Genomic DNA, 24,735 nt, shown 5'->3' with positions numbered 1-24,735 from the left:
TTACAAAATAGACTGCCTCAGTGTAAGCAGTTAATTTTGAAGTTATCAGACCAGAAGTGTTTTGGTTTAAACCCTGAAGGGCTTATTTGAAGCCAAGAAAGTCAGAACTCAACAATATGGAGACTCAAAAAAAAGTCCATCTGATTCTTAAGATACAGAATGAAGCCACAGTCACAATAACCTCATGGAGATGATAGAAAAAGCAATCAGTTCTGATGAAGAGTCACTGGAACTAAAATGTTAACTGTGCTTTCTTCCCACAGATGATGCCAGATCTATTGAGTTTCACCAGCAATTCCTATTTTTGTTTGAAAATGCAATTATCTATGTTGTGAGTACGCTGAAGGATTGCTGTTGAGCTTAATGCGATTGTTTTAACCATGTTTCAAAATCTTTAACTTTGAGCTTTTTGTGAGCAGTTTGTGTTATTCTATTTTGATTTTCATTTCCAGTACATAATAAACTGTTTTATTGCTAAGGCTGAACCTTTTTTTAAAAATTCACTCGTGGGACGTGGGCATCCCTGACTGGCTGGCCAGCATTTATTGCCCATCCCCAGTTGCCCTTGAGAAGGTGGTGAAGAGCAGTTTTCTCTCCGTGAGTTGTACGTAGATCCACAATACTGTTAGGAAGGGAATTTCAGGATTTTGACCTAGCGACAGTGACGGCATGGTGATATATTTCCAAGTCAGATGGTGAGTGGCTTGGAGGGAAACTTGCACGTGGTGGTGTTTTGCAGCGTTGTGTGCTTGTGTTTTGGTGAAAGATGACCTTGTTGAATGGGAAGAAAGCTAAATTTGATCCATTAAGATTTCAGTCTGGACTATAAATTGTCCAATAATAATATGAACTGAGCACCATAGGACTTGAGAGTAATATTAGTCATGGTCTCCTGAGGACTCCATGTAATAGCTTTATACAAGCATAAACATCTTAAAGATTGTGAATCAGATGCCTTGACTTTCATGTCCATGTGCCTGTATCATAAAGGAAACTAAAAGGGGGACAAATAAAGACAAGTACGTAGGCACATAAGTAGAAAACAAATAACGTTTGCAGGGAAACAGGAATAAATATTTATATAGAAATTGAGAAAAATAAAATCAGTGGAAAGATAGGAACAAAGTTACATATTGAGACTGATAAATACAGAGGAAGTGAATTGAGGATAGTTACGCAGACAGAAATAGAATGAATGCAGAGAGATGTAAATAAAGATAAAAATAGATGTAAGTACTGAGGCAAATCATGGAATATGGCTTACAACAGCACTGAAAGGCACAGTTCTAATTAAAGAAAGAATGAACACACAAATCTAGCTACAGACCTTAAAACAACTCCACAAAGTCCAGTATCCTGTCACCAAGTCACCCTTTATTTACACATGAACAGCCTTTGGCTTTTAGTACTGCTTCATACAGAGTCAGGCACCAGAGTGTCAGCATCACTGACTCTCATCCTTTTTATATGTAAACTATGGCTCTCTGGACTAAATTAACAGCCTCAATTAAGGAACTCTTATTCTAAAAGGTTCAGTTGTCTAGCCTTGTTACAATCATTATAGTCCTAAATCAAGAAAAATACCAAAGCGCACTGCTCACTTTGGGACCTTTCTGTGCACACACTTACTAGGGCATTTGCAGCAACTATGCCTTGCATTCATTGTGCAGTAACATCTTCCAAAGCACACCCATGACAGTGATGCATTTCAAAAATAACTGTATAGTAGCTCTTGAAGAGCCATTTTCCTTCACAGAGAAACGAGCAAAGAAATATACAAGGACTTAAAATTCACTGATTGACAAAATAAATATACAGGTAGAAACAAAACTACACCTAAAAATAGCAGAGGATAAGAAAGGGATGCCAATTCTGAAACCATGATAAGGAGGAAGAGAAAGAAAAATAATGGGGTAGATGCAGAAGGAGAGAAGCACAGGCACAAATGCTCAAATCAGAGTTAATGTTTCAGTTTTGGTGACCCTTCCTCAGAACTGGGTTTCTGAGTTAACTCAGAAACCCAAACTCTGACTTTTTCTTCACAGATGCTGCTAGACCTGCTGAACTTCCGGCAACTTCTGTTTTTGTTCCTGCGTGCTTGTTACTTCCACGGATGGGGGCATTGCTTCAATTAATAGCACTGTGCCTGATCCAGGGCCAGGACATCAGGAAGAAGGCCACTGAAAGCCTTGGATTGGCCATCATTACTAACTCCCCTAACCACCTTCCTCCTGCACCTTTATCCAAGACAACCTTTTGAAACGCCCCCAATCACTTTACTTACTTGTCACCTTGGTAGCTCTGCGATCATTGTCCTTTGGTCAGTGTTTTTCCTGTAGCAATCCTAGCCTCCCTAATGGCATTGATGAGCACAATAGCTGCTGGCCTCTGATTGATCAATAGTTCTCAGGATGTGAGACTTCTACCCCCTTGGTCTTAATTCTAGTGGAAGACCCACTAGTAGCCTCCCACTCACTGATTGGCTTGTGATTCAGTCTGCCTTCCTTTGGAAAGCCTATATGGTCTCTCAGTGGCTTTCCAATCGACATGCAACACCCCTGACAGTTCATCAAGATTTTGTGTATGAACCTTCTTTCTTTCTCCTCTGAAACTGCTTGGCTTTCTGAGTATTTTCAGCATTTTCTATTTTTATATTAGATTTCCAGCATCCATAGTATTTTACTTTTGACTTAACCTCCCTGCACTTGTGGTATCTTGGAAAATATCTCCATATTTGCTCTCTCCAGGCCCTCATGATTTTGAATACTTCTATTAGATTTCCTCGAAAGAGAAAATCCACCTTCTCCAAATTGTGTTGATTGAAGTCCTTCGCCCCGGATTAATTCATATAAATCTTTTGTATCCAGCCTGTCCAGTTTACCCTGAATCAATGTGTATAAATGTTTGCTTTAACTCCTTGCTTTTGTAGTATATGCCTTCTTTATAAAACGTAGAATCCTATATGTCCTACTAAGCACTTTCTTATCTTTGGTGATTTGTGTGCGTAAACAAGATATTTTTGCACATTTCCCTTTGTTTCTGCACCCCGTTTAGAATTGTGCACTCTCATAATGTCCTTTCCCATGCTTCCAACCAACACATATCATTTTGCAGCTCCCCATTTTAAATTTTACCTGACATGTGTTTATTTCTACTAACTCTAATTTGTCTACATCTTGAAGTCTATAACTATCACGCTAAAGCTCACAACACTTCCAGGTTTTGTGACCTCTGTAAGTTTTGAAATTGTGCCCAAGTACTAGGTCATTGATATAGTTCAAGTGAAACAGAGCTCTTACACTTTGCTTGCATGTGCAATTTACCATTTTACACTCTGGGCTTTAATTTTGCTGATAAAACCATGACGTGGACTTTATCAAAAGCTTTTGGAAGTCCACATGTGACACATTACTCATCAACTTCTTTGATAAAGTGCCTCTACAAGAGTTTAAATCAGATTAATTAAACATAATTTGCTTTTAATAAGTCCCTGCTGACTTTACTTAATCAACTCAGATTTATCATGTTACTGTTAATTTTGCCTTAATTTTCTTTCTAAAAGTTTCTTCCCCCCCCCCCCCCCACACACACCCCCGCGTGCGAAAACTGGCAGGCCTGTAACATAAGGCTTGCTCTTATACCCTTGTTTGAAAAAGTGTGTAAGATTTGAACTCTCTCATCCTTTATCATCCTGAATCTGAAGAAAATGAAAAACTTATGGTAAGTAAAACAGACATGAAAACAATAAAAATAAAAAGTAGCACAATCCTCTCACTCTAGAATCGGATGCAAGTTTCCTCTCTCCTCAAGTAAACATGTGTTACTAAATCAAAGAAACTGTAATGCCATTAATGAATAGATGATGATAAGTGTAACAGAAGCGAGTTATGGACTAAGCAAATCGACCAGTGAGATTTTGAGATTGAAAGTGAAGCAAGATGTTAGTGAAAAGAATGGGAATGTGAATGTTCACTTGAGTATTAAAATGGAATTGGATAATTACTTATCAAAGACAAATACCATAAGCAAGAGCAAGGAAACATAAGAGGAGGAGTGAGTCATTCATCTTCTTGAGCCTTGCACCATACTATCTCATGCATGTTCATCTACCTAAACACCACATTCTCTCACTATCCATATAGCTCTGGATGTTATTAGTATTTAGAAATCTATCAATCTCTCTATATCGAACACACTCAATGACTCTGTTTCCCCAGCCTTCTGGCATGAAGAATTCAAAAGGTTCACTACCCTAAGTGTAAAAAAAATCACCTGAATGCTAACTGGCTTGCCCATTATTCTGACCCTGAAGCTACCAAATTGTACCAGTTCATATTTATCAGTACTGAAGTTCATTTGACAATTACATATCTATCCTGTTATTGCTTTCTTGAATTAGTCAGTGTCATTCTATGTATTAGCTACAGCCCCAATTTATTTGATGTCATCCATGTATTTTGAAATAAAATTACCAATTCCAGAGTCCAACTTGTTAATATAAGTGAGGACTAACCATTCAGTGCCAATCCATGCAGAACATAGTTTGATAAACTGAGTATCTAACATCAAAACCTAACATCAGAGGCCTCACTGATGTTGCCTATTAGGGTGACAAAACATCTGAATGAAAACAAGCCAGCTCGGTAAGCAAGTCAACAACAACATCAAAACCTACTTCAAAATAACAAAAACTGCAGATGCTGGAGTTCCACACTGTGTTGATTAAAACCTGCTCTCTCGTTTTCTGCCCTGTATCCTGCTTGTTGTGTATTCTGCTACTTAGCCCAATTTTTGAAGATCTGCCTTTTGTCTGTGATCTACTACGTGTCACTTATCAAGTGTGTTTTTTTTAATATCCAGAAGTGTTCTAATCAAACACTTTTAGGAAATACAATTTATTGTAAACAACTGTATCTCACCCATTGACTAGGTCTGCCAATCTGGGAATGACCTTTTTATTCCAATTCTCCTCTTTCTGTCTGTTGACCAATCCTCAGTCCATTGCCAGTATATCATTCCATATTCAATGTGTTCTGTTTGTTTAATTTTAAAGGACCTTATCAAAAGCCTGAAAATCAAAATATGCCACACCCACTGGTATCCTTTTGCTCGTGATATTCTCAAAGTGTCAAGAGGTTTATCAAAATTGAATCTAGGCAGATTTTTTTTTAGTTTGGGGGAAGTGAATGATTAAAAGATCAGGTGAGGCAGAATTGAACCTGTCTATGTTGTACATTGAATGTAGTAGTTACTAGGGAAAGGCAGATGGATAAACAAGCTGATAAAATGTGGACCAAAAGAACTGCGGATGCTGTAAATCAGGAACAAAAAAAAAAGTTGCTGGAAAAGCTTACCAGATCTGGCAGTTCTGTAAAGGAGAAAACAGAATTAACGTTTCGGATCCCGTGACCCTTCCTCAGAACTGCTGAGCTGTTCCAGCAACTTTGCTTTTGTTCCTGATAAAATGTGGAGGTGGAGGAGCAGCAAAGTCCACATTTTATCGACTCTGATTTCCAGCATGTGCAGTCCTTGCTGTTTCCTATAACGAGCTTCCAGTTTGTAAATGGTTCCTGTATTTTTACCCAGGAATTGAATTTTCATATTGTGGATCTGGCAAACAGGCACTTATGTCCAAGATAATAAAATGTGAGGCTGGATGAACACAGCAGGCCAAGCAGCATCTCAGGAGCACAAAAGCTGACGTTTCGGGCCTAGACCGTTCAGCTCCGTGGTGGTCCCGTGCTTTCTTCTGGAAGCAGCTCGTTTGACTGCACAGATCCCATTTTTAACTTCAGTGTAATAAACCTATATAAAGCGAGCAGAATGTCTGAGAGCGGATGTAGGCGCAAGGATTGGTGGGCTCTGTAGTTTATAGAAATCTGCTTCCTCATAAAACCCACGGTACAAATTCCACGTTAGCACCGCAGTCGTTGGGGAAAAGAAAGTAGGAAAATTGACTTACCCTCAGAGCGCACGGTAAGGAGTGGCAGAATTATTCACTGCATTGGAAACCTCGGGTGCAATTGAACAGAATAACTGCCCTTAAGTATATTTAAATTATAGTAAAATACCGGCTCTCCAGCTTTTTTTCTTCTAGCGCCACGGTGATATTTGCAAAGTCTGGGGAGTGTCTAGAGCAGAGTGCAGCATTTAGTCCTGTATGCTTTGGCCAAGTCAATTACTGTGGACGCCAACACGGTTATGTGATAATAAGGTGTGGAACTGGAGGAACACAGCAGGCCAGGCATCATTTTCCAAGAGTCCAGACCCGAAACGTCAGCTTTCAAGCTCCACTGATGTTGCCTGGCCTGCTGTGTTCCTCCAGCTCCATATCTTGTTGTCTCAGACTTCAGCACCGGCAGTGCCTACTATCTTTAACATGGTTATGTGCGTGTCTCTTCCCAAGACTTAAGGCCCAGATATTCAGAAATTCCGCCAGGTACCTCCTGGCTGGCATTCAAGTGGCTTTTAACATTGAGAAAATTACACATGAATTTACCTAAAGAGTGCGTAAACCCATTGGGATAATCAAACAGCGTAGAATGCCAATGTTTGTTTCTGTAAGAGATTGTTGAATAAATGATTTTTTTTAAAAAACCCCTTATTTAAAATAGTCATCCTCATCACCAGAATAACTTTATTTCAATATGGACGTCCTGAGGTTTGCCAGTGGTGGATGGTGATAAACACGCCTTGAGGAGAGAGTATAAAGGGTAGGAGAAAATTACTGCAGATGCTGGAATCTGTACTGAAAACAACAAATGCTGAAGATCACAGTAGATCAGGCAGCATCCATGGAGAAACAGCAAGCTAATGTTTCGAGTCTAGATGACTGTTCATCAGAGCTGAAATGAATTGTAGAGGGGGCAGCATTTATGCTACAGTTGGAGGGGTATAAATAGTAGTTGGTTACTGAAATGGATTGGCATGAGTTGGTATTAGTTTCACTACTGGAGCTATGAAAGGACCAGGGGAATGGATACAAGGGTGCAGGTTAGCATGGAGACTATAAAATGCCAGCACAGTGTTTAGGATGGCATTGAGTTATAAGGAGCTCTGGGGATGGACAGAGGGGTATAAGGGAGAATGGAGGTTATGAAGTGGCATGGGCGCGATTTGGGGACTGTGTGCGATAGTGGGGGGCGCGGTGACGATGCAGAGTTGTTTTGCTTTTTACTAAACTGTACTAGTGCAGGGTGGCATTCATTGAGCTGAACCCATATCCACAGGGAGCAGCCTCCCTCCATTCTTACTGTAGGGTGTCACTGGCAATCCCATCATCCCAACACAAAAAAACCTTTCAGGCAAGTTTCTCCTGGATGACATTGCAGGACTGGGGAATGCCCCATCTCCATGCTCCTGATCTGGGAACAAAAATTAGGCTGTTAATGTTAAACTGATATGGAGAATATGGGTGACGTGTAGATATTATTCCATTTTTTGCTTAGGGACACTGACAGTGACAAATATGCTCAGTCACATCTTAAGCCAAGAGGAGATTCCAAGGATGTGGCAATCTGTAAACTTTTGCTGATTTCATATTAACTGCTGAACTTTCAGTTTCTGTCGTGAGACCTTTTGATTTTTCCTATCTTGCAATTAATTAAAACTGAGATTTGTGGAAAACCTGGAGATGGTAATTGTGTCTCATTGTATTTAGAAAGGGGTATGGCTGGTGTAACTGTTTATTGTAAAATTAGTTGCTTTCAGTAATCAACTCAAGATTAAGATAAAGTTAAGAACATTTGAATTTTATTTATGATGAGTCTAATCAAAAATTCAAGTGGCAATGGGTTGTTATACACTGAGGTACGTTCCATTGAAGAATTAGAATAAGACTGAAATGGGTTGGAGGTAGCTGATACAATATTTGAGATGATGCACCAAGTTACCACTGTGATCCAGGGACTAAGGGCACAGCGTGGACTATTGTGTCCAGTTCTGGAAGAATTTGAGGATGAAAAAATATTCATGCAAACAGCTGCAGGGATGAGAATTTTTAAGTTATTAGTTAGAATGAAGAAGCTGGGACTGTTCCCTTCAGGAAGAGAAATTTAAAAGGTGATTTGAGAGTTACATTCAGAATCATAATGGGTCAGTACAGCGTAAATATGGAGACACTGCTCCCTTTGGTGGAAGGATTAAGAACCAGATGGTACAGAATTGTGATAATTGGCAAAAAAAACAATAGTGAGAAAAAATACTTGTCATAAAGCTGGTCTGGAGTGAGCTGCCTGAATGTGTGGTGGAAGCATTGTCATTTGAAGTATCAAAAGAGAATTAGATAATTATCTGTAAAGAAAACAATAGGTCTGTAGAAACGGTGAGGGAGTGGAAGTTGCCCTTACACTGAGCTGACGCAAATATGGCGGGTCATATGGCTTCTTTCTGTACTTTAACCATTGTGATTTTATTCTATATTTGAGCTAATTTATTTATAACCTCCCCACTTGATGTGTCTATTATTGAAAACCAAGGTTTCATCTGCTTTGATAAGCAGTCTCTCCATATTCTGTCACCTTCAAATATTGATGTGTGTACACCCCTGCATCTTTATGTTCCTGTTTTATATAGTACTCTTAAATTTATATTGCCTCTCCTCATCCAGCCTGACAAAACGCATCATATCACGCACTTCTAAAGTGATCAAAAGCTTGGACAAAAAGAGAGATTTTTAAGAGCAGCTTATTTTATTCTCAGACTTAGGATTTGCTTGTATGGTAATAACCTGCCATGATGCTTCCCTTCATTGTGGTCCATTAGATATGTACCTCAATTCCATTTACCCTTCTTTAACCGATATCTGTTGCCTTTACCAAGCAGAAGTCCAATCATGATCTTTGTCTTAAAGGCTTCAATTGACCCCAGCCTTTGGGGGTAGAGCGTTATTACATTTTATACTACCTTGTGTGTAAAGAAATGTTGCTTTTCTTAATGCATGAACAGCTTTGCTCTAAATTTAAGATTATATCGTACTGTTCTGATTTGCCTCAACAGAGGAAATTATTTCTCTGCATCAATTCCATCAATCATTTTATGATTTTTAAATTTTTCAATTAGTTGAGCCTTGTATTCTCAACAACTAGCAAACGTAGTTTCTGCTAAATGAACAGGAATTCATGAATTGAAAAGAGAAAATGCTGTAAGTACTCAGATCTGATAACTTCTATACAGACAAAATTAATATTTCAGATCTAATTCTTCTATTTAAATCCATATTATGGCCTTGCCCCACCTTATCTTCAGTCCTATTAAACCCCTTGCCCACAGTTCGTTTGTTTTAGGCATTTGCTGCATTTGCCACCTCACCATTTCAAGTTTACAGTACCAGGACCCCATGCTTTTAAATTCATGCTTTAACACCTAATCAAAATACATCTTTTTGTCCAAACTTTTGATCACCTTTCAAAATAATCTCCTTTCGTTTGGTGCACATTTTGTTCTGATTACTGCTTAGGATGTTTTCTACTACTGCTGTACAAACAAATATTACTGTTTTAACTTGACAAAAGTGACACATAGGCATATTTATAAATATTACAAAACCTGAAATAGAGTCATGGTCCGAATGGGGTCCTGAGCTGTAAAAGTCTCCAGGTTAGATTTCAGCCACAACTGCTTGTCACGAACCAGTGCAGGCGTGATGGGCCAAATGGCAGCCTCCTGTGCTATAAGAAGTTTGAGATTCCACAGTCATTGCTATGGAGGCCAAACATTCATATGATTGATCTTCACTGTGAACCTGTGTCAATCCAGTGTGGTGCTGGAGGAACACAACAGGTCAGGCAGCATCAGAGGAACAGGAAAGGTGACGTTTTGGGTTGGGACCCTTCAAGAGGACACTCTACTGATCCTGTTTGGCCGCTTTCAATGTATTCTGCTACCGGGCAGCAAAGCATGTTTCAGGGTAACTTGTGCATTTTTAAAATGCACATTGTGCTCCTATGGCACAAATATATCATTCACAACCACAAGGTGTATGGCTGCCTGAGAGCCGATCACATTGTTATTGGCAGATAGAAAGGCTTTGTCATTAACAACTCAACACAACACCACAAACCAATCAGCTGACTGTTACTGGCTGAATCTCATTCTGTAAGTAGCTCTGGTGCCAGACCTTCTGCGGTAACCTTCCACCATTGCTTGGACAAGCCGCAATATAAACAGTACATGATGTCCATTTCAAGCCCACCGACTCCCACAGCTACCTAGAATACACCTCCTCCCACCCACCCTCCTGCAAAAATTCCATCCCCTATTCCCAATTCCTCCACCTCCGCCGCATCTGCTCCCACGATAAGACATTCCACTCCCGCACATCCCAGATATCCAAGTTCTTTAAGGACCGCAACTTTCCCCCCACAGTGGTCGAGAACGCCCTTGACCGCGTCTCCCATATTTCCCGCAACACATCCCTCACACCCCGCCCCCGCCACAACCGCCCTAAGAAGATCCCCCTCGTTCTCACACACCACCCTACCAACCTCCGGATACAACGCATCATCCTCCGACACTTTCGCCATTTACAATCTGACCCCACCACCCAAGACATTTTTCCATCCCCACCCCTGTCTGCTTTCCGGAGAGACCACTCTCTCCGTGACTCCCTTGTTCGCTCCACACTGCCCTCCAACCCCACCACACCCGGCACCTTCCCCTGCAACCGCAGGAAATGCTACACTTGTCCCCACACCTCCTCCCTCACCCCTATCCCAGGCCCCAAGATGACATTCCACATTAAGCAGAGGTTCACCTGCACATCTGCCAATGTGGTATACTGCATCCACTGTACCCGGTGTGGCTTCCTCTACATTGGGGAAACCAAGTGGAGGCTTGGAGACCGCTTTGCAGAACACCTCCGCTCAGTTCGCAACAAACAACTGCACCTCCCAGTCGCAAACCATTTCCACTCCCCCTCCCATTCTCTAGATGACATGTCCATCATGGGCCTCCTGCACTGCCACAATGATGCCACCCGAAGGTTGCAGGAACAGCAACTCATATTCCGCCTGGGAACCCTGCAGCCTAATGGTATCAATGTGGACTTCACCAGTTTCAAAATCTCTCCTTCCCCTACTGCACCCCTAAACCAGCTCAGTTCGTCCCCTCCCCCCACTGCACCACACAACCAGCCCAGCTCTTCCCCCCCACCCACTGCATCCCAAAACCAGTCCAACCAGTCTCTGCCTCCCTAACCGGTTCTTCCTCTCACCCATCCCTTCCTCCCACCCCAAGCCGCACCCCCATCTACCTACTAACCTCATCCCACCTCCTTGACCTGTCCGTCTTCCCTGGACTGACCTATCCCCTCCCTACCTCCCCACCTATACTCTCTCCACCTATCTTCTTTACTCTCCATCTTCGGTCCGCCTCCCCCTCTCTCCCTATTTATTCCAGTTCCCTCTCCCCATCCCCCTCTCTGATGAAGGGTCTAGGCCCGAAACGTCAGCTTTTGTGCTCCTGAGATGCTGCTTGGCCTGCTGTGTTCATCCAGCCTCACATTTTGTTGTCTTGGATTCTCCAGCATCTGCAGTTCCCATTATCTCCAATGTCTGTTACCAACCTGCTTTTTAAAAAATGCAGCAATCCCTTCCACAATCTTAGCTGTGGATCTAAGATTCTTGGATCTGCAGCTGGCTGACGGGCTTTTGTTCTATTTCCTTCTTTATGGTGGCTTTAGCAGCTGACTTCCAGTGCTCAGTGAGCATACCTGCAGCACAGGCTTGTCAAAAGACTGTCTTCAAGCCCTTTGCAACACAATAGTTCACACTGTCTGCCTCACTCTTTCTCATACACATGGGATTTCCTTGGTTTATAACCCCTCTTTAGCATACTCTTTAATGGGCTAGACACAAACATGTCTGGTTTGGGACATTAATATGGTGTAGGAATCCATTAGCTCAGTTGACTAGATGGCTGGTTGGCGAGGTACAGTGATGTCAACAATTCCTTCGCTGTTATAAGTTACCATTTTGGACTTTCCTTCTCAAACTGTACCCTTGCTTGAGATGCTGTGACCACTGAATTAAAACCATCACCAGTCTTCTGTTTTTAATGAGAGAACAGCCTTGTGGTCTATGGCGGAGGCTTTGGCCTGGTCGTATTATTGCTAGTTATTAATCTAGAAACTCTACTAATGTTCTGAGGTTTGATACAACTGGAGTCTTCAACATTGACTCTGGACTCTGTGAAGTCTCATGGCTTCGGGTTAAATATTGGCGAGGAAACCTCATGCTGATTATCATGTACCGTCCTCCCTCATCTGATCAGGCTGTACTCATCCATTTTGAGCAACACTTAGAGTAAGCACTGAGGGTGGAAAGGGCGCAAAATGTACTCTGGGTGGGGGATTTCGTTGTCCAACACCAAGAGTGGCTCCTCAGCAGCACTAATCATCGAGCTGGTCCGGTTCTAAAGGACATGGCTGCTAGACTGGGTCTAGCTGAAGACTAGATTGAATCGACAAGAGGGAAAAATATACCTGACCTCATCCTTACCAATCTCCTTGCTGCAGATGCATCTGCCCATGACAGTATTAGGAAGACTGACCACAGCACAGTGTTTGTAGATATGAGGTTCCACCTTCACATTGCGAATAACCTCCATTGTGTTGTGTGACACTGTCACCCTACTAAATGAGACAGACTTCACACATCTAGAAACTAAACTCTGAGCATCCAGGATGTATGTGAGCCATCAGCAGCAGCAGAATTGTACTCCAGCACAATCTGTAACCTCATGGCATATCCCCCTCTCAACCATTACCATCAAGCCAGGGGATCAACCTAGAGAGTGCAGGAAGACATCCCAGGAGCAACGCCAGGCATACATAAAAATAAGGTGTCAGCCAAGTGAAGCGACCAAGTAGGACTACTTGCATGTCAAATAGCATGAGCAGCAGGTGATGGACAGAACAAAATGATCCCACAACCAATGGATCAGATCTAAGCGCTGCAGTCCTGCCAGAACAGTAGTGAACAATTAAACAACTCTCTGGAGGAGGAGGTTCCACAAATATCCCCATCCTCAATGATGGAACAGCCCAGCACATCAGGGCAAAAGATAAGGCTGAAGCATTCACTGCAATAGTCAGCCAGAAGTGCTGAGTGGATAATCCATCTCAACCTCCTCCAGTGGTCTTCAGCATCACAGATGCTAATCTTCAGCTAATCCAATTCACTACACGTGATATCAAGCAATGGCTGGAGGCACTAGATATCTCCAAGACTATGAGCCCTGACAACATTGCAGCTGTAGCACTGAAGGCTTATGCTGACACTCCCCTAGCCAAGCTCTCCCACTACAGATAAAACACCGCCTTACACCAAACCAACAGTGGCTTGTGTGGAACATTTTAAAAAGCATTCTGGAAGACCATACAAACGGCATCCATCTGTGTGAAGTTTGCACGTTCTACTGTGTCTGCGTGGGTTACTTCTGGGTGCTCCAGTTTCCTTCCACAGTCCAAAGATATGCAGGTTGGATGGATTAGCCATGGGAAATGCAGGGTTACAGGTAGGGGGCTGTGTCTGGGTGGGATGCTTTTCAGAGGAGTGGTGTATACACGATGGACCAAATGGCCTGCTCTCATACTATAAAGATTCTATGATTCTATCTAGCCGACAATATGAAGAATTGCCCATATATTTCCTAGATACAAAAGGCAGGACAAATCCAATCCAGCCAATTGCTGCCCCATCAGTCTACTCTCGATCGTCAGTAAAGTGATGGAAGCTGCCATCAACAGTGCTATCAAGCAGCACCTGCTCAGCAATAACCTGCTAGATCATGCCCAGTTCAAGACCTCTCAGTTCCTGACCTCATGACAGCCTTGGTTCAAACATGGACTAAAGAGCTGAATTTCAGACGTGAGGTGAGAGTGACAGCCCTTGACATCAAGGCTGCATTTGACTGAGTGTAGCATCAAAGAGCCCTACAAAACTGAAATCCATGGGAATCAGGGAGCAAACTCTCCGCTGGTTGGAGTCATACCTGACACATAGGAAGATGGTTGTGGTTGTTCAAAGTTAAACGTCTCAGCTCCAGGACATCTCTGCAGGGGTTCCTCAGGGTAATTTCCTTGGCCCAACCATCTTCAGCTGCTTCATCAATGACCTTTCCTCCTTCATAAGATTAGAAGTGGGTATATTTACTGATGATTGCGTAATGTTCAGCACTGTTCGCAACTCCTCAGATACTGAAGCAGTCCATTATCAAATGCAACAAGATGCAGACAATGTAGTATTCAGACTTGGACTGACAAGTGGCAAGTAACATTTGCACTGCACAAATGCCAGGCAACGACCATCTCCAATAAGAGACAATCTAACCACCACCCCTTGACATTCATTGATGTTACCACCACTGAATCCCTCACGATCAACATCCTTGGGATTATCATTGATCAGAAAATGAACTGGATTGGCAACACAAATGCAAGGGCTACAAGAGCAGGTCAGAGGCAAGGAATTCTGTGGTGAGTAACTTACCTCCTCACTGTCCAAAGCCAGTTCACCATCTGCAAGGCACAAGTTAGGAGTGTGATGGAATACTCCCCACCTGCCTTGATGACTGCAGCCCCAACAACACTTAAGAAGCTTGACCCCATCCAGGACAAAGCAGCCTGCTTGATTGGCAGCACATCTACAAACATTCATTCCCTCTACCCCTGTATACTGTTTATGAGATGCACTACAGAAATTCAACAAAGATCTTTAGATAGCACCGTCCAAATGTACAATCACTTCCATCTAGAAGGACAAGGGCAGCAGATGCACGGGAACGCCACACCCTGCAAGCTTCCTCCCCCAAGCCACTCACCATCCTGACTTGGAAATATATCGCAGATCCTTCACTGTCACTAGGGCAAAATCCTGGAACTGCCTCCCTAATAGCATTGTGGCTCAACCTACAGCAGCAGTTCAAGAAGGCAGCTCATCACCTTCTCAAGGGCAGCTAGGGACAGGCAGATATTGCTAGTCAGCCAGTAACACCCATGTCCCACAAGTGACTGAAACAAAGTTGGAATTTTGCAGAAAGTAGGAGGTACAGGGTATTAGTCAGCCTCATAGTACCTCTGGAGCTATTGGAGATCACAGTTTAGTTTGTTTTGTGTTATCTTTCTACCTGTTGAAGGATTGCTGTTTGAAGGCTGATAAGTCCCTGGGACCTGATCGTCTGCATCCCAGGGTACCTAAGGAGGTGGCTCTAGAAATTGTGGATGCGTTGGTAATTATTTTCCAAGGTTCTATAGATTCAGGATCAGTTCCTGCGGATTGGAGGGTGGCAAATGTTGTCCCACTTTTCAAGAAAGGAGGGAGAGAGAAAACAGGAAATTACAAACCGGTTAGCCTGACGTCAGTGGTGGGAAAGATGCTGGAGTCAATTATAAAAGATGAAATTACGACTCATTTGGATAGCAGTAACAGAATAGGTCAGAGTCAGCATGGATTTACAAAGGGGAAATCATGCTTGACTAATCTTCTGGAATTTTTTGAGGATGTAATTATGAAGATGGATAAGGGAGAGCCAGTGGATGTAGTGTACCTGGTCTTTCAGAAAGCCTTTGATAAAGTCCCGCATAGGAGATTGGTGAACAAAATTAGGGCACATGGTATTGGGGGCAAAATACTGAGTTGGATTGAAAATTGGCTGGCTGACAGGAAGCAAAGTGTAGTGATAAACGGGTCCCTTTCGGAATGGCAGGCAGTGACCAGTGGGGTACCACAAGGTTCAGTGCTGGGACTGCAGCTGTTTACAATATACATTAATGATATAGATGAAGGCATTAGAAGTAATATTAGCAAATTTGCTGATGACACAAAGTTGGGTGGCAGTGTGAAATGTGAGGAGGATGTTATTAGAATACAGGGTGACTTGGACAGGCTAGGTGAGTGGACAGATGCATGGCAGATGCAGTTTAATGTGGATAAATGTATGGTTATCCACTTTGGTGGCAAGAACAGGAAGGCACATTACTATCTCAATTGAGTCAAGTTAGGTAAAGGGGAAGCACAACGAGATCTAGGTGTTCTTGTACATCAGTCAATGAAAGCAAGCATGCAGGTACAGCAGGTAGTGAAGAAAGCTAATAGCATGCTGGCCTTCATCACAAGAGGAATTGAGTATAGGAGCAAAGAGGTCCTTCTGCAGCTGTACAGTGTCCTGGTGAGACCACACCTGGAGTATTGTGTGCAGTTTTGGGCTCCCAATTTGAGGAAGGACATTCTTGCGATTGAGGGGGTGCAGCGTAGGCTCACAAGGTCAATTCCCAGAATGGCGGGACTATCATATGTTGAAAGATTGGAGCGACTGGGCTTGTATACTCTTGAATTTAGAAGGATGAGAGGGGATCTGATTGAGACGTATAAGATTATTAAGGGATGGGACACTGTGGAGGCAGGAAGCATGTTTCCGCTGATGGGTGAGTCCAGGACCAGAGGACACAGTTTAAAAATAAGGGGTAGGCCATTTAGAACAGAGTTGAGGAAAATATTCTTAACCCAGAGAGTGGTGGATATATGGAATGCTCTGCCCCAGAAGGCAGTGAAGGCCAACTCTCTGGATGCTTTCAAGAAAGAGATAGACAGCGCTCTTAAAGATAGTGGAATCAAGGGTTATGGGGATAAGGCAGGAACAGGATCCTGATTGTGGATGATCAGCCATGATCACAATGAATGGTGGTGCTGGCTCGAAGGGCCGAATGGCCGACTCCAGCACCTATTGTCTATTAGCACTTTCAGCCATGACATTCCAGTATTCCTGTCTGGGCAGCCATTGATTTTGCATCTGTGGTCATCTTTTGGCTATATATCGTCTTTCTTAAAAACATTCATGCTGTAATTAAAAGCCTAATAATTATTTAAGTAATGCAGGGTTATATGTTGTTGCAACAGTTGATTTATAACTGACTTGTGATAATAATTTCCACCTTCATTACAGTTCAGAAGTGAATGTGTTTAGCTGCAGCAAATTTCTGTTAGAATGTCCAAATCCAAAAATAACCAAAGGTATGTGAGTCGAGAGCGTCATTTGCATCCACTAATATTTTGATTTTGCTATATTTTAAGTAAGAGTATTTTCCCCAGCAAAGTACTCACTGAAGAGATTTCTATCAACGAGTATCTCAGTCTGGAATTTTGTTTATGGTTCCTGGAGCAGCTGAACAGTTGAATGAAGCAATTGATTTTCCTGAATTTCAGAAAGGTGTCATCACGTTTATACAGTCCGTTTAATTCCACTTCTGATCCTTACATTGTTGGCTCTCTATCAGTAATGGTAGCAGGAGGTTTCTGTAATGATACCTTAGTTTGTTGAATAACAGACATCAGGGTTTTCTTGATCCGCACACCCAGTGCTAAATCTTAGAAAGCTGGGCTGTTCTACAGCAAACACCATATTTATAAATACTGCTAGCTGAGTCTTGTCCAGACTGTGCAGACTCATATATGCCACCTCTGGACATCTGACTTCAACATCGTTATTTAGGTCTGAGAACCTGCTGATTGCTGCAAGGGATGACAGTTACAGATCTAAAATATATCTTTCCAATTGGATAGTAAAGGTACAATATCACTAATACACATTTTCACAAAATCCTGCATTGTGTAAAGCTTCATGCACAGGCATCAGTACACCCATTCTTGTTCAAAACTGTATTCTTAGCTTGGAAAATAAATTTACTGAAAACATTTGTTTTCACAAGTCTTTTAAAAAATGAATTTCATAATGTTTTGAAAAATTCCAATCCGTGTCTTCAGGGCAAGCATAGAATTGACAGCAAGATATGAACTGAGAAAAGTTCAACCAAGAAAGTACATTGGTTTCACATTGCACTGTACAAAAAAAAAGTTCCCACCTTGATACCAGTGCAGTGCATGGTACAGTCATCCTCGCACATGCTTTCATCTTCCATGCCTTCCATCTTGTACATTTGAATTGTGCAATCACAGGAGAATGGTTATATTGGAAACACTCTGAAAACTGTCAGCATAGTGTACACTTGTAAGGAAAAGTGAAATTGTGTCTTTGAATACATTTATGCAGAGTTGGAACACCCATCTTGTTCTTTTTACCACTAGTCTTCCTGACCTACATTAAACCCTGGTTAAACAGCGTCCCAATTTTAAAATGTTCGTTTGTTCTCAAATCTCTCCTTGGCCTTGGTCCTCCTTATCTCTGTGATTTCCTCCAACCCCATTACCCTCAGAAATATCTATGCTGCTTTAATTCCAACCTTTAGAACGTTCCCAATTTTAATGAGACTGCAGTGGCTCAAAAGCACTTCAACAATATCACCTCTACTGTATAAAAGTACAGCTGTTCCATTGACAGAAAGAAAAATCTTCAGTTGAGCATAATTTCTTGTTTTCTTTAGCTAGGGAGATGGGTCGACTTGATGGAAAAGTGATTGTACTCTCTGCAGCAGCACAAGGTATTGGACGAGCATGTGCAATTGTAAGTTTTTCGTTTTAATGTATACAATATGGAGTAATTGGATTAGCCATGATCCCACGGAATGAAACATCAGGCTCAAAGATGCAAAAAATTTCAGTGGCTGTTCATTTGTCTACTCATATAATGGAAGTTCTTGTTGATTTTGCATTTTAAAATTGCAATTAATGTAATATACTGTTGGTAATATCATCTAATAATGTTTGTAAAGATGTCTGAGACCTAATGGATTAAGGTTACAGGGGATAGATAGATGGATAAATGTATAAAAATTCTGAACAACCTGTTCAAAAATGTTCTGATGTGTTTCTGGAGCTGCTGCGATTAATAATGGGTTAATTGCTTGTGAATACAGGGACCTTCTCATCAGTGGGGTGGAAGTTATATGTCATGGCTAACTGAAATTAAGATCTCACTGAAAATGTGGACTTGGACTTTGTTTAAAAACAGTTATCTTCTCGAGTAAAACTTAGTGACATATGATGGCCATTAAATAAGATCCAGGCCACATGTTGATTGAACTCCTTACTTTAGAAATCATACTGGTTCATTTTTATATGTGCTTTTGAGTTTAGAACAGTATAAAATAATATATAATTCATACAAAACTGTCAAAATGTTTTTCCCGCTTTCTCTTTTAAATTTTAAGGCATTTGGAAAGGAGGGTGCTAAGGTTATTGCTACTGATATAAATGAAGAGAAACTAAAGGAATTGGAGCAATATTTCGGTAATCAATCTACTTGCTGCTTACTTTGTCTTTACATGCAATTTACTTTTTTGTTCTCTGATGTTTTGGGGACTCGGGGAATGTGGGTGCTGCTGGCAAGACCAGTATTAGTCGTTCAAGTTGCTGCTGTCCATGTGGCATACGTACAGCTGTAGTGCTGTTAGACAGAGAGTTCTAGCTGCAATCCAGCAACAATGCTAGTGTAACAAGCTATGTCCAGATGGTTTGTGTCTTGAAGGAAACTAGTGGGAGGTGGTATTCCCATCTCTTGATCTCCTACATGGGCAGTGGTCATGAATTTAGAAAATGTGAGTGGGGGAGTTTTGGTGACTTACTGCACTGCATCTTATATATGGTACACATTGTTGTCTTGGAGTGTTGGAGAAAGAGAGTGAATGATTAATTTGGCGATGGGTGCTGATCAAGCAGGTTGGTTTGTTCTGGATGGTGTGGAATATTTTGAGTATTACAGCAAATGCACACATCTGCAAGTGGGGTGTATTTTAGATATGTATAGAAGTGTACCAAATAGACAAATACTGCTCCATGCTTGAACCTTTCCAATTAAACATATATTTTGGAAAGAGAAATTGTTTCACTTCCTTGCATAAATGTTTTGTTAAGAAAAATTGCACCATAGCATTTACTGACTTACTGTTTACAGTTATTTTCCCAAGTTGAACTTACAAAATAAATTCTAGACACTAGGATGATGTCATGGTTCTATTTAAATTGCTTGGCTCCAAGTGGATCAGGTTTATTTATTTTTTTCATGTTTGTTTTCAAGTTTTTAAAAAATTCTCACTACTTGGGAGAGCAGGCAGATGACCTGCTATTGGAACTATACCATTGCTTGCAGTGAGTTGGCCACTGGAAGATATGGGAGAGCTGTTCAGTGCAAGTTTTTGTGATGCAAGTTTAACAAAAAGTCAGGTAATGTTAGTCCTTTTTGTTTTTTGGAAGATTGAGACATTTTAGGCTGTTTTCCTATCACTGACCATGATACTCCAGCTGAACAGTCACTGAGGTTTTTGAAAGGTTTGTGTGCCAGGGACCTCTGAAGAACTATGAAAGAAGAAATAAATTACATTTTATACAATTTCTTTCACACCCTTAGAACATCCTAGAATGCTGTAGAGCCTTTCTTTTCCCATTCATTTGTGGAATCTGGGTGTTGCTGCCTGGCCCAGCATTTATTGCTCTTCCCTAGTTGCCCCTTGAAAAGGTGGTGGTGGTGAGCTGCCTTCTTGAACCGCTGCAGTCCCCCTGTATCCACAGTCTGTGGAGACTGATCATTTTAAAAATATTTGAATTTTAACTTCAGTTAATAACTCAAAAGGTCAACACAGCAAGATTTAATATGTTAAGACTTTTATTGTAATAAATGACTAAATAAAGCCATTAGCTAAACAGCATTTGTATGGGAAACTTTAACCTACAGAAAGCAACATTCCTCTTTTATACTCTCCTCACATGGTGTTCTCCACAGGACGTACAGTCCTTATTAGCAAACAATCCACCATTTGTCCTAGTTTCCAATTGGTTTATGCCCGGTTATTCAGAGTAGTAACTTCAAGTGACTGCCTTTGGATGCTCCCCTTAGTTTCCAGACAAGTTCCCAAATCTTCCGGCAGCAGCAATAGCTGGCCACACCAGGATGGATCTCTGGAATCCTGAGATGGTTGGAGGATATGACTGTTCAATTTGAGACTGTTGAACTGAGGCTGTTATAGGTGGTAAGAGGGAATCAGCGAAGGGAACATTCCTGCTTGGCCTCATCCTAGCCAACCTGCTTGTTTGTAGCTGCATCGGTCCAAGACAATATTGACAGTAGTGACCATGTTGCAGTGCTAGAGGAGGCAAAATCCCAGATTCAGTTGCAGACACCCTTTGTAGTGTTGTCTGGCACTATCAGCACCCTAATGAGATAGAATTCATAAAATAAAACAACACAAAATTGGGAATCCACAGGGTGCTGTGGGGCCTCATCAGCAGCAGATTTGTACTCAACACACACTGTAACTTCATGGCTCGGTTTATTCCCCATCTCCCATTACCATCCATCTAGGGGATCAACCTTGTTTCAGTGAAGAATCAGGACAGCATGCTGGTAGCAACATCAGGCAACATCAGTTATCAACCTATTGGAATTACAAACAAACGGCGTAAGCAGCAAGGTATAGACAGGGCTAAGTGATCCCACAACCAATGGATGAGATCTAAGCCCTGCAGTATTGCCACACCCAGTTGGAGGGGCAGACTGAACAAATATCCTTAAGTTCAACACATCAGTACTAAAAGTGAAGTTGAGTCCTTTGCATTTATCTTCAGCCAGAAATGCCAGGTGGGTGATCAATCTCAGCCTCCTCCTGAGGACCCAAGATTCATAGTTGTCAGCCTTTAGCCAATTTTGTTTACTGCATGGGAGACCCAGAAATGGCTGAAGGCTATAGGCTCTGACAACACGTCAGCCACAGTACTGAAGACTTCTGTTCCAGAATTAGCCTCACCCCATTCCAACCAGAGTGAGCCCACTTCAAATGCAGTTCCATTAGTTTAATCATGATCTTTAGCAAAGTGACGAAAAGAGCTATTGATTAAGCTGTCATTTGTAACCAGATTATTGATGATAACTTTGGGTTTAGTCAGGCCCACTTGACTCCTGGCTTTAGTGAAACCAAGTGTGGACAAAAGAACTGAACTCCAAAGGGGAGATGAGAATGGCTGCCTTTGACACTAAGTATGACGTACAGAGCCCCAGAAAATGTGGACTCAATGGGAACTGGAAAGAAAATTGTCCGGTGATTGAAGCCCACCTTTCCAGGGACCATTCATTTCTCATCAATAAAGAAAAAGTCCAAGACATAACAATCCTTTGATTCTCATAATTATAGCAAGCAAATTAATCCTTTCTGATGTGAAGTGACAGCTCTGTAGGAAAACATGGTGGCCAGTTTGCTGATGCAAGTTGTCACAAATAACAATGAGGTGATATTCAGTTAATTTGTTTCTCTTGGTGTTTGCTGACACCTGTTAGTCAAGATACACTGAAAACTCTTGTTTGTTTTCAAGTAGAGCCGTGGGATCATAGTTGCAGGACTGCATTCACTTTTAAGTCTCCGACTCATGAATAACAGTACAATTTGTACATTCCTTCGGTACCTTGTTCAGCAATGTATGAGTGAGGGGAATAATTAGTTTTGTTCAAGCACTGTAATTTTATGGTTAATCTTCACCCCTAGATTAAGGTACAAGGTGAGGTATGATCATGTAATGTCTGATCACATGACATCTGTAAATGTTAATGCATTTTAAAATTTTTTTGTGTCATTATTAAGGTCAGCCTCATTTAGCCATCTCTAGTTGCTCGTGTAAAGCTTCTTGAATTGTTGCAAGTCCGTCTGTTGTAGCTACACCCATGGTTTTGTTTGGGATGAAGTTCCAGGATTTTGACCCAGCATTTACTTTATAAAAAGAGTTGAATATCTTTGCCTGTTGTTTTACACCTGTGTTGTTGTGCAAGGAACAACTAGGAGGCCACCCATGAGCAGATTTAAAAACAAGAGAAGGTAGGTGATGGGGGTGGGATGAATAGGGAGTGGAAACTGAAGAAGGGGTGAGCTTTGGTTCCACCAATAGAAGTTCACAGTAGTTACCTTCATAACTTAGAGTTATCCTATAGTGTCACAGAGATATACAGCACAGAAACAGAACTTTCAGTCCAACTCGTCCATGCCAACCAGATACCCTATATAAATCTAGTCCCATTTGCCAGCATTTGGCCCACATTCCATATCCCTCTAAACCTTTCATATTCATCTACCCATCCAGATGCCTTTTAAACATTGCACTTGTACCAGCCTCCTCCACATCCTCTGGCAACTCATTCCATATGCACACTACCCTCTGTGTGAAAATGTCGATACTGTGTGGAGCTGGAGGAACACAGCAGGTCAGGCAGCATCAGAGAAGCAGGAGAGTTGACGTTTCGGGTCAGGACCCTTCATCAGAACTGGGGAGGGGGAAGGGAGCTGGGAAAAAATTAGAAGGAGGAGGTTTGGAGCTGGGGGAAGTAGGTGGGATAGCGACAGCGAGATGCAGGTATTTGTAGTGGGGATTGGTCAGTGAGAAGGATGGGACGGATAGGTAGGAAAGAAGATGGACACGTTGTGCCAGCCCAAAGAGGCGGGGATGAGATGGAGGGATGGACATGGAATAAGGTCGGGGTGGGGAATATGTAACACTGGTGAATTCTATGTTGAGCTATAGGCTCCCCAGGAGGAATATGAAGTGTTACTCCTCCAGTTTGTGTGCACTGCCTTTGTGACACTGGAAGAGGTCCAGGATGGACATGTCACCCAGGGAGTGTGTGGGGAGTTAAAATGGTTTGCAACCGGAAGATGTTGTTGATTATAGTGTACAGAGCACAGGTGCTCTGTGAATCGGTCACTGAGTCTACGCTTAGTCTCACCAATGTACAGGAGGCCACAACAAGAGCAATGGATACAGTAGACCAGGTTCTTATTTTTGTTGGGGGGGAGGGGATTTGAGGGCAGAAGTGCAGGAAATGCAAGAGATGTGTTTGACCATAAGACATAGGAGTGGAAGTAAGGCCATTCGGCCCATCAAGTCCATTCTGCCATTTAATCATGGCTGATGGGCATTTCAACTCCACTTCCCTGCACTCTCCATGTAGCCCTTGATTCCTTGTGAGATCAAGAATTTGTCGATCTCTGCCTTGAAGGCATCCAACGTCCCGGCCTCCACTGCACTTGAGGGCATTTTCGATCAATGAAGGGGGGGATGTTGCAGTCCTTGAGATAGGAGGACATCTGGGATGTCCGGGAGAGAAATGCTCCATCGTGAGAGCAGATGCAGTGGAGGCAGAAGAATTGGGAGTAAGAGAACGCATTCTTGCAGGAGGGTGGGCAAGAGGAGGTGTAGTCAAGCTAGCTTTGGGAGTAAGGGCGCTTGAAATAAATGTCTGTGCTGAGACGGTTACTGGATATGGAGACAGAGAGGTCCAGGACGGGGAGGAAGGTATCAGAGATGGCCCAGGTGAATTTGAAATTTGGGTGAAAGGTGTTGGTAAAGTTGATGAACTATTTAAGCTCCTCATGGGAGCATGAGGCAGCACTGTTACAGTCATCAATGTAGCGCAGGAATGCTATCCCTTATTCCCAATTCCTCTGCCTCCACTGTGCTCCCAAGACGGCACATTCGACTCTCGGACATCCCAGTTGTCCTCCTCCTTCAAGGAACGCAACTTGTCCCTCTATCAATCGAAAGTACCCTCAACCACATCCATTGCAATTCCCCCACTTCTGCCCTCAAACCCCCTCCCCCTAATAGAATTAAAGAATGAGTCCCCAGTTCTCACATATCACCTCACCCAACTCCACATCCAGTGCATCATCCTCCACCATTTCTGCCACCTACAAAGAGATCCCACAACCAAAGAGATATTTCACTACCCACCTCTATCTGCCTTTTGTAGGGACCGCTCTTCCTGTGACTCCCTCCTCAACTCCACACTCCACACCAGCCCCACCAC

The 24,735-nt window shown here is 42.2% G+C and overlaps 2 protein-coding genes across 7 annotated transcripts in view; one reads left to right on the top strand and one right to left on the bottom strand.

Moving 5' to 3' along the window:
• LOC125451628 (sodium/hydrogen exchanger 9B2-like) overlaps positions 1 to 6,220 on the bottom strand; it is a 180,186-nt gene extending 173,966 nt beyond the window's left edge. For 2 of the 3 annotated variants that reach the window (XM_059646162.1, XM_059646264.1), the window contains exon 1: positions 5,963 to 6,220. The gene's annotated coding sequence lies outside the window, so the exon portion shown is untranslated. Of the gene's footprint in view, positions 1 to 5,354; positions 5,374 to 5,962 lie in introns of those variants that run through there. The other variant, XM_059646171.1, reaches the window with a different exon arrangement.
• bdh2 (3-hydroxybutyrate dehydrogenase, type 2) overlaps positions 5,492 to 24,735 on the top strand; it is a 68,521-nt gene continuing 49,277 nt past the window's right edge. Inside the window, exons 1-3 of one of the 4 annotated variants that reach the window (XM_048528994.2) lie at positions 5,500 to 5,976; positions 18,377 to 18,456; positions 19,103 to 19,181. In XM_048528994.2, coding sequence (XP_048384951.2) covers positions 18,385 to 18,456; positions 19,103 to 19,181 — 151 coding nt within the window. In that variant the 5' untranslated portion in view covers positions 5,500 to 5,976; positions 18,377 to 18,384. Of the gene's footprint in view, positions 5,977 to 18,376; positions 18,457 to 19,102; positions 19,182 to 24,735 lie in introns of all 4 variants that reach the window. The other 3 variants (XM_048529004.2, XM_048529014.2, XM_048529023.2) reach the window with 3 other exon arrangements.

The sequence above is a fragment of the Stegostoma tigrinum genome, chromosome 1 (genome assembly GCF_030684315.1).
Source record: "Stegostoma tigrinum isolate sSteTig4 chromosome 1, sSteTig4.hap1, whole genome shotgun sequence".
Lineage (NCBI taxonomy): Eukaryota > Metazoa > Chordata > Chondrichthyes > Orectolobiformes > Stegostomatidae > Stegostoma > Stegostoma tigrinum.
Note: the sequence above shows the minus strand (reverse complement) of the source record. Positions and strands in the feature narration are given on the sequence as shown.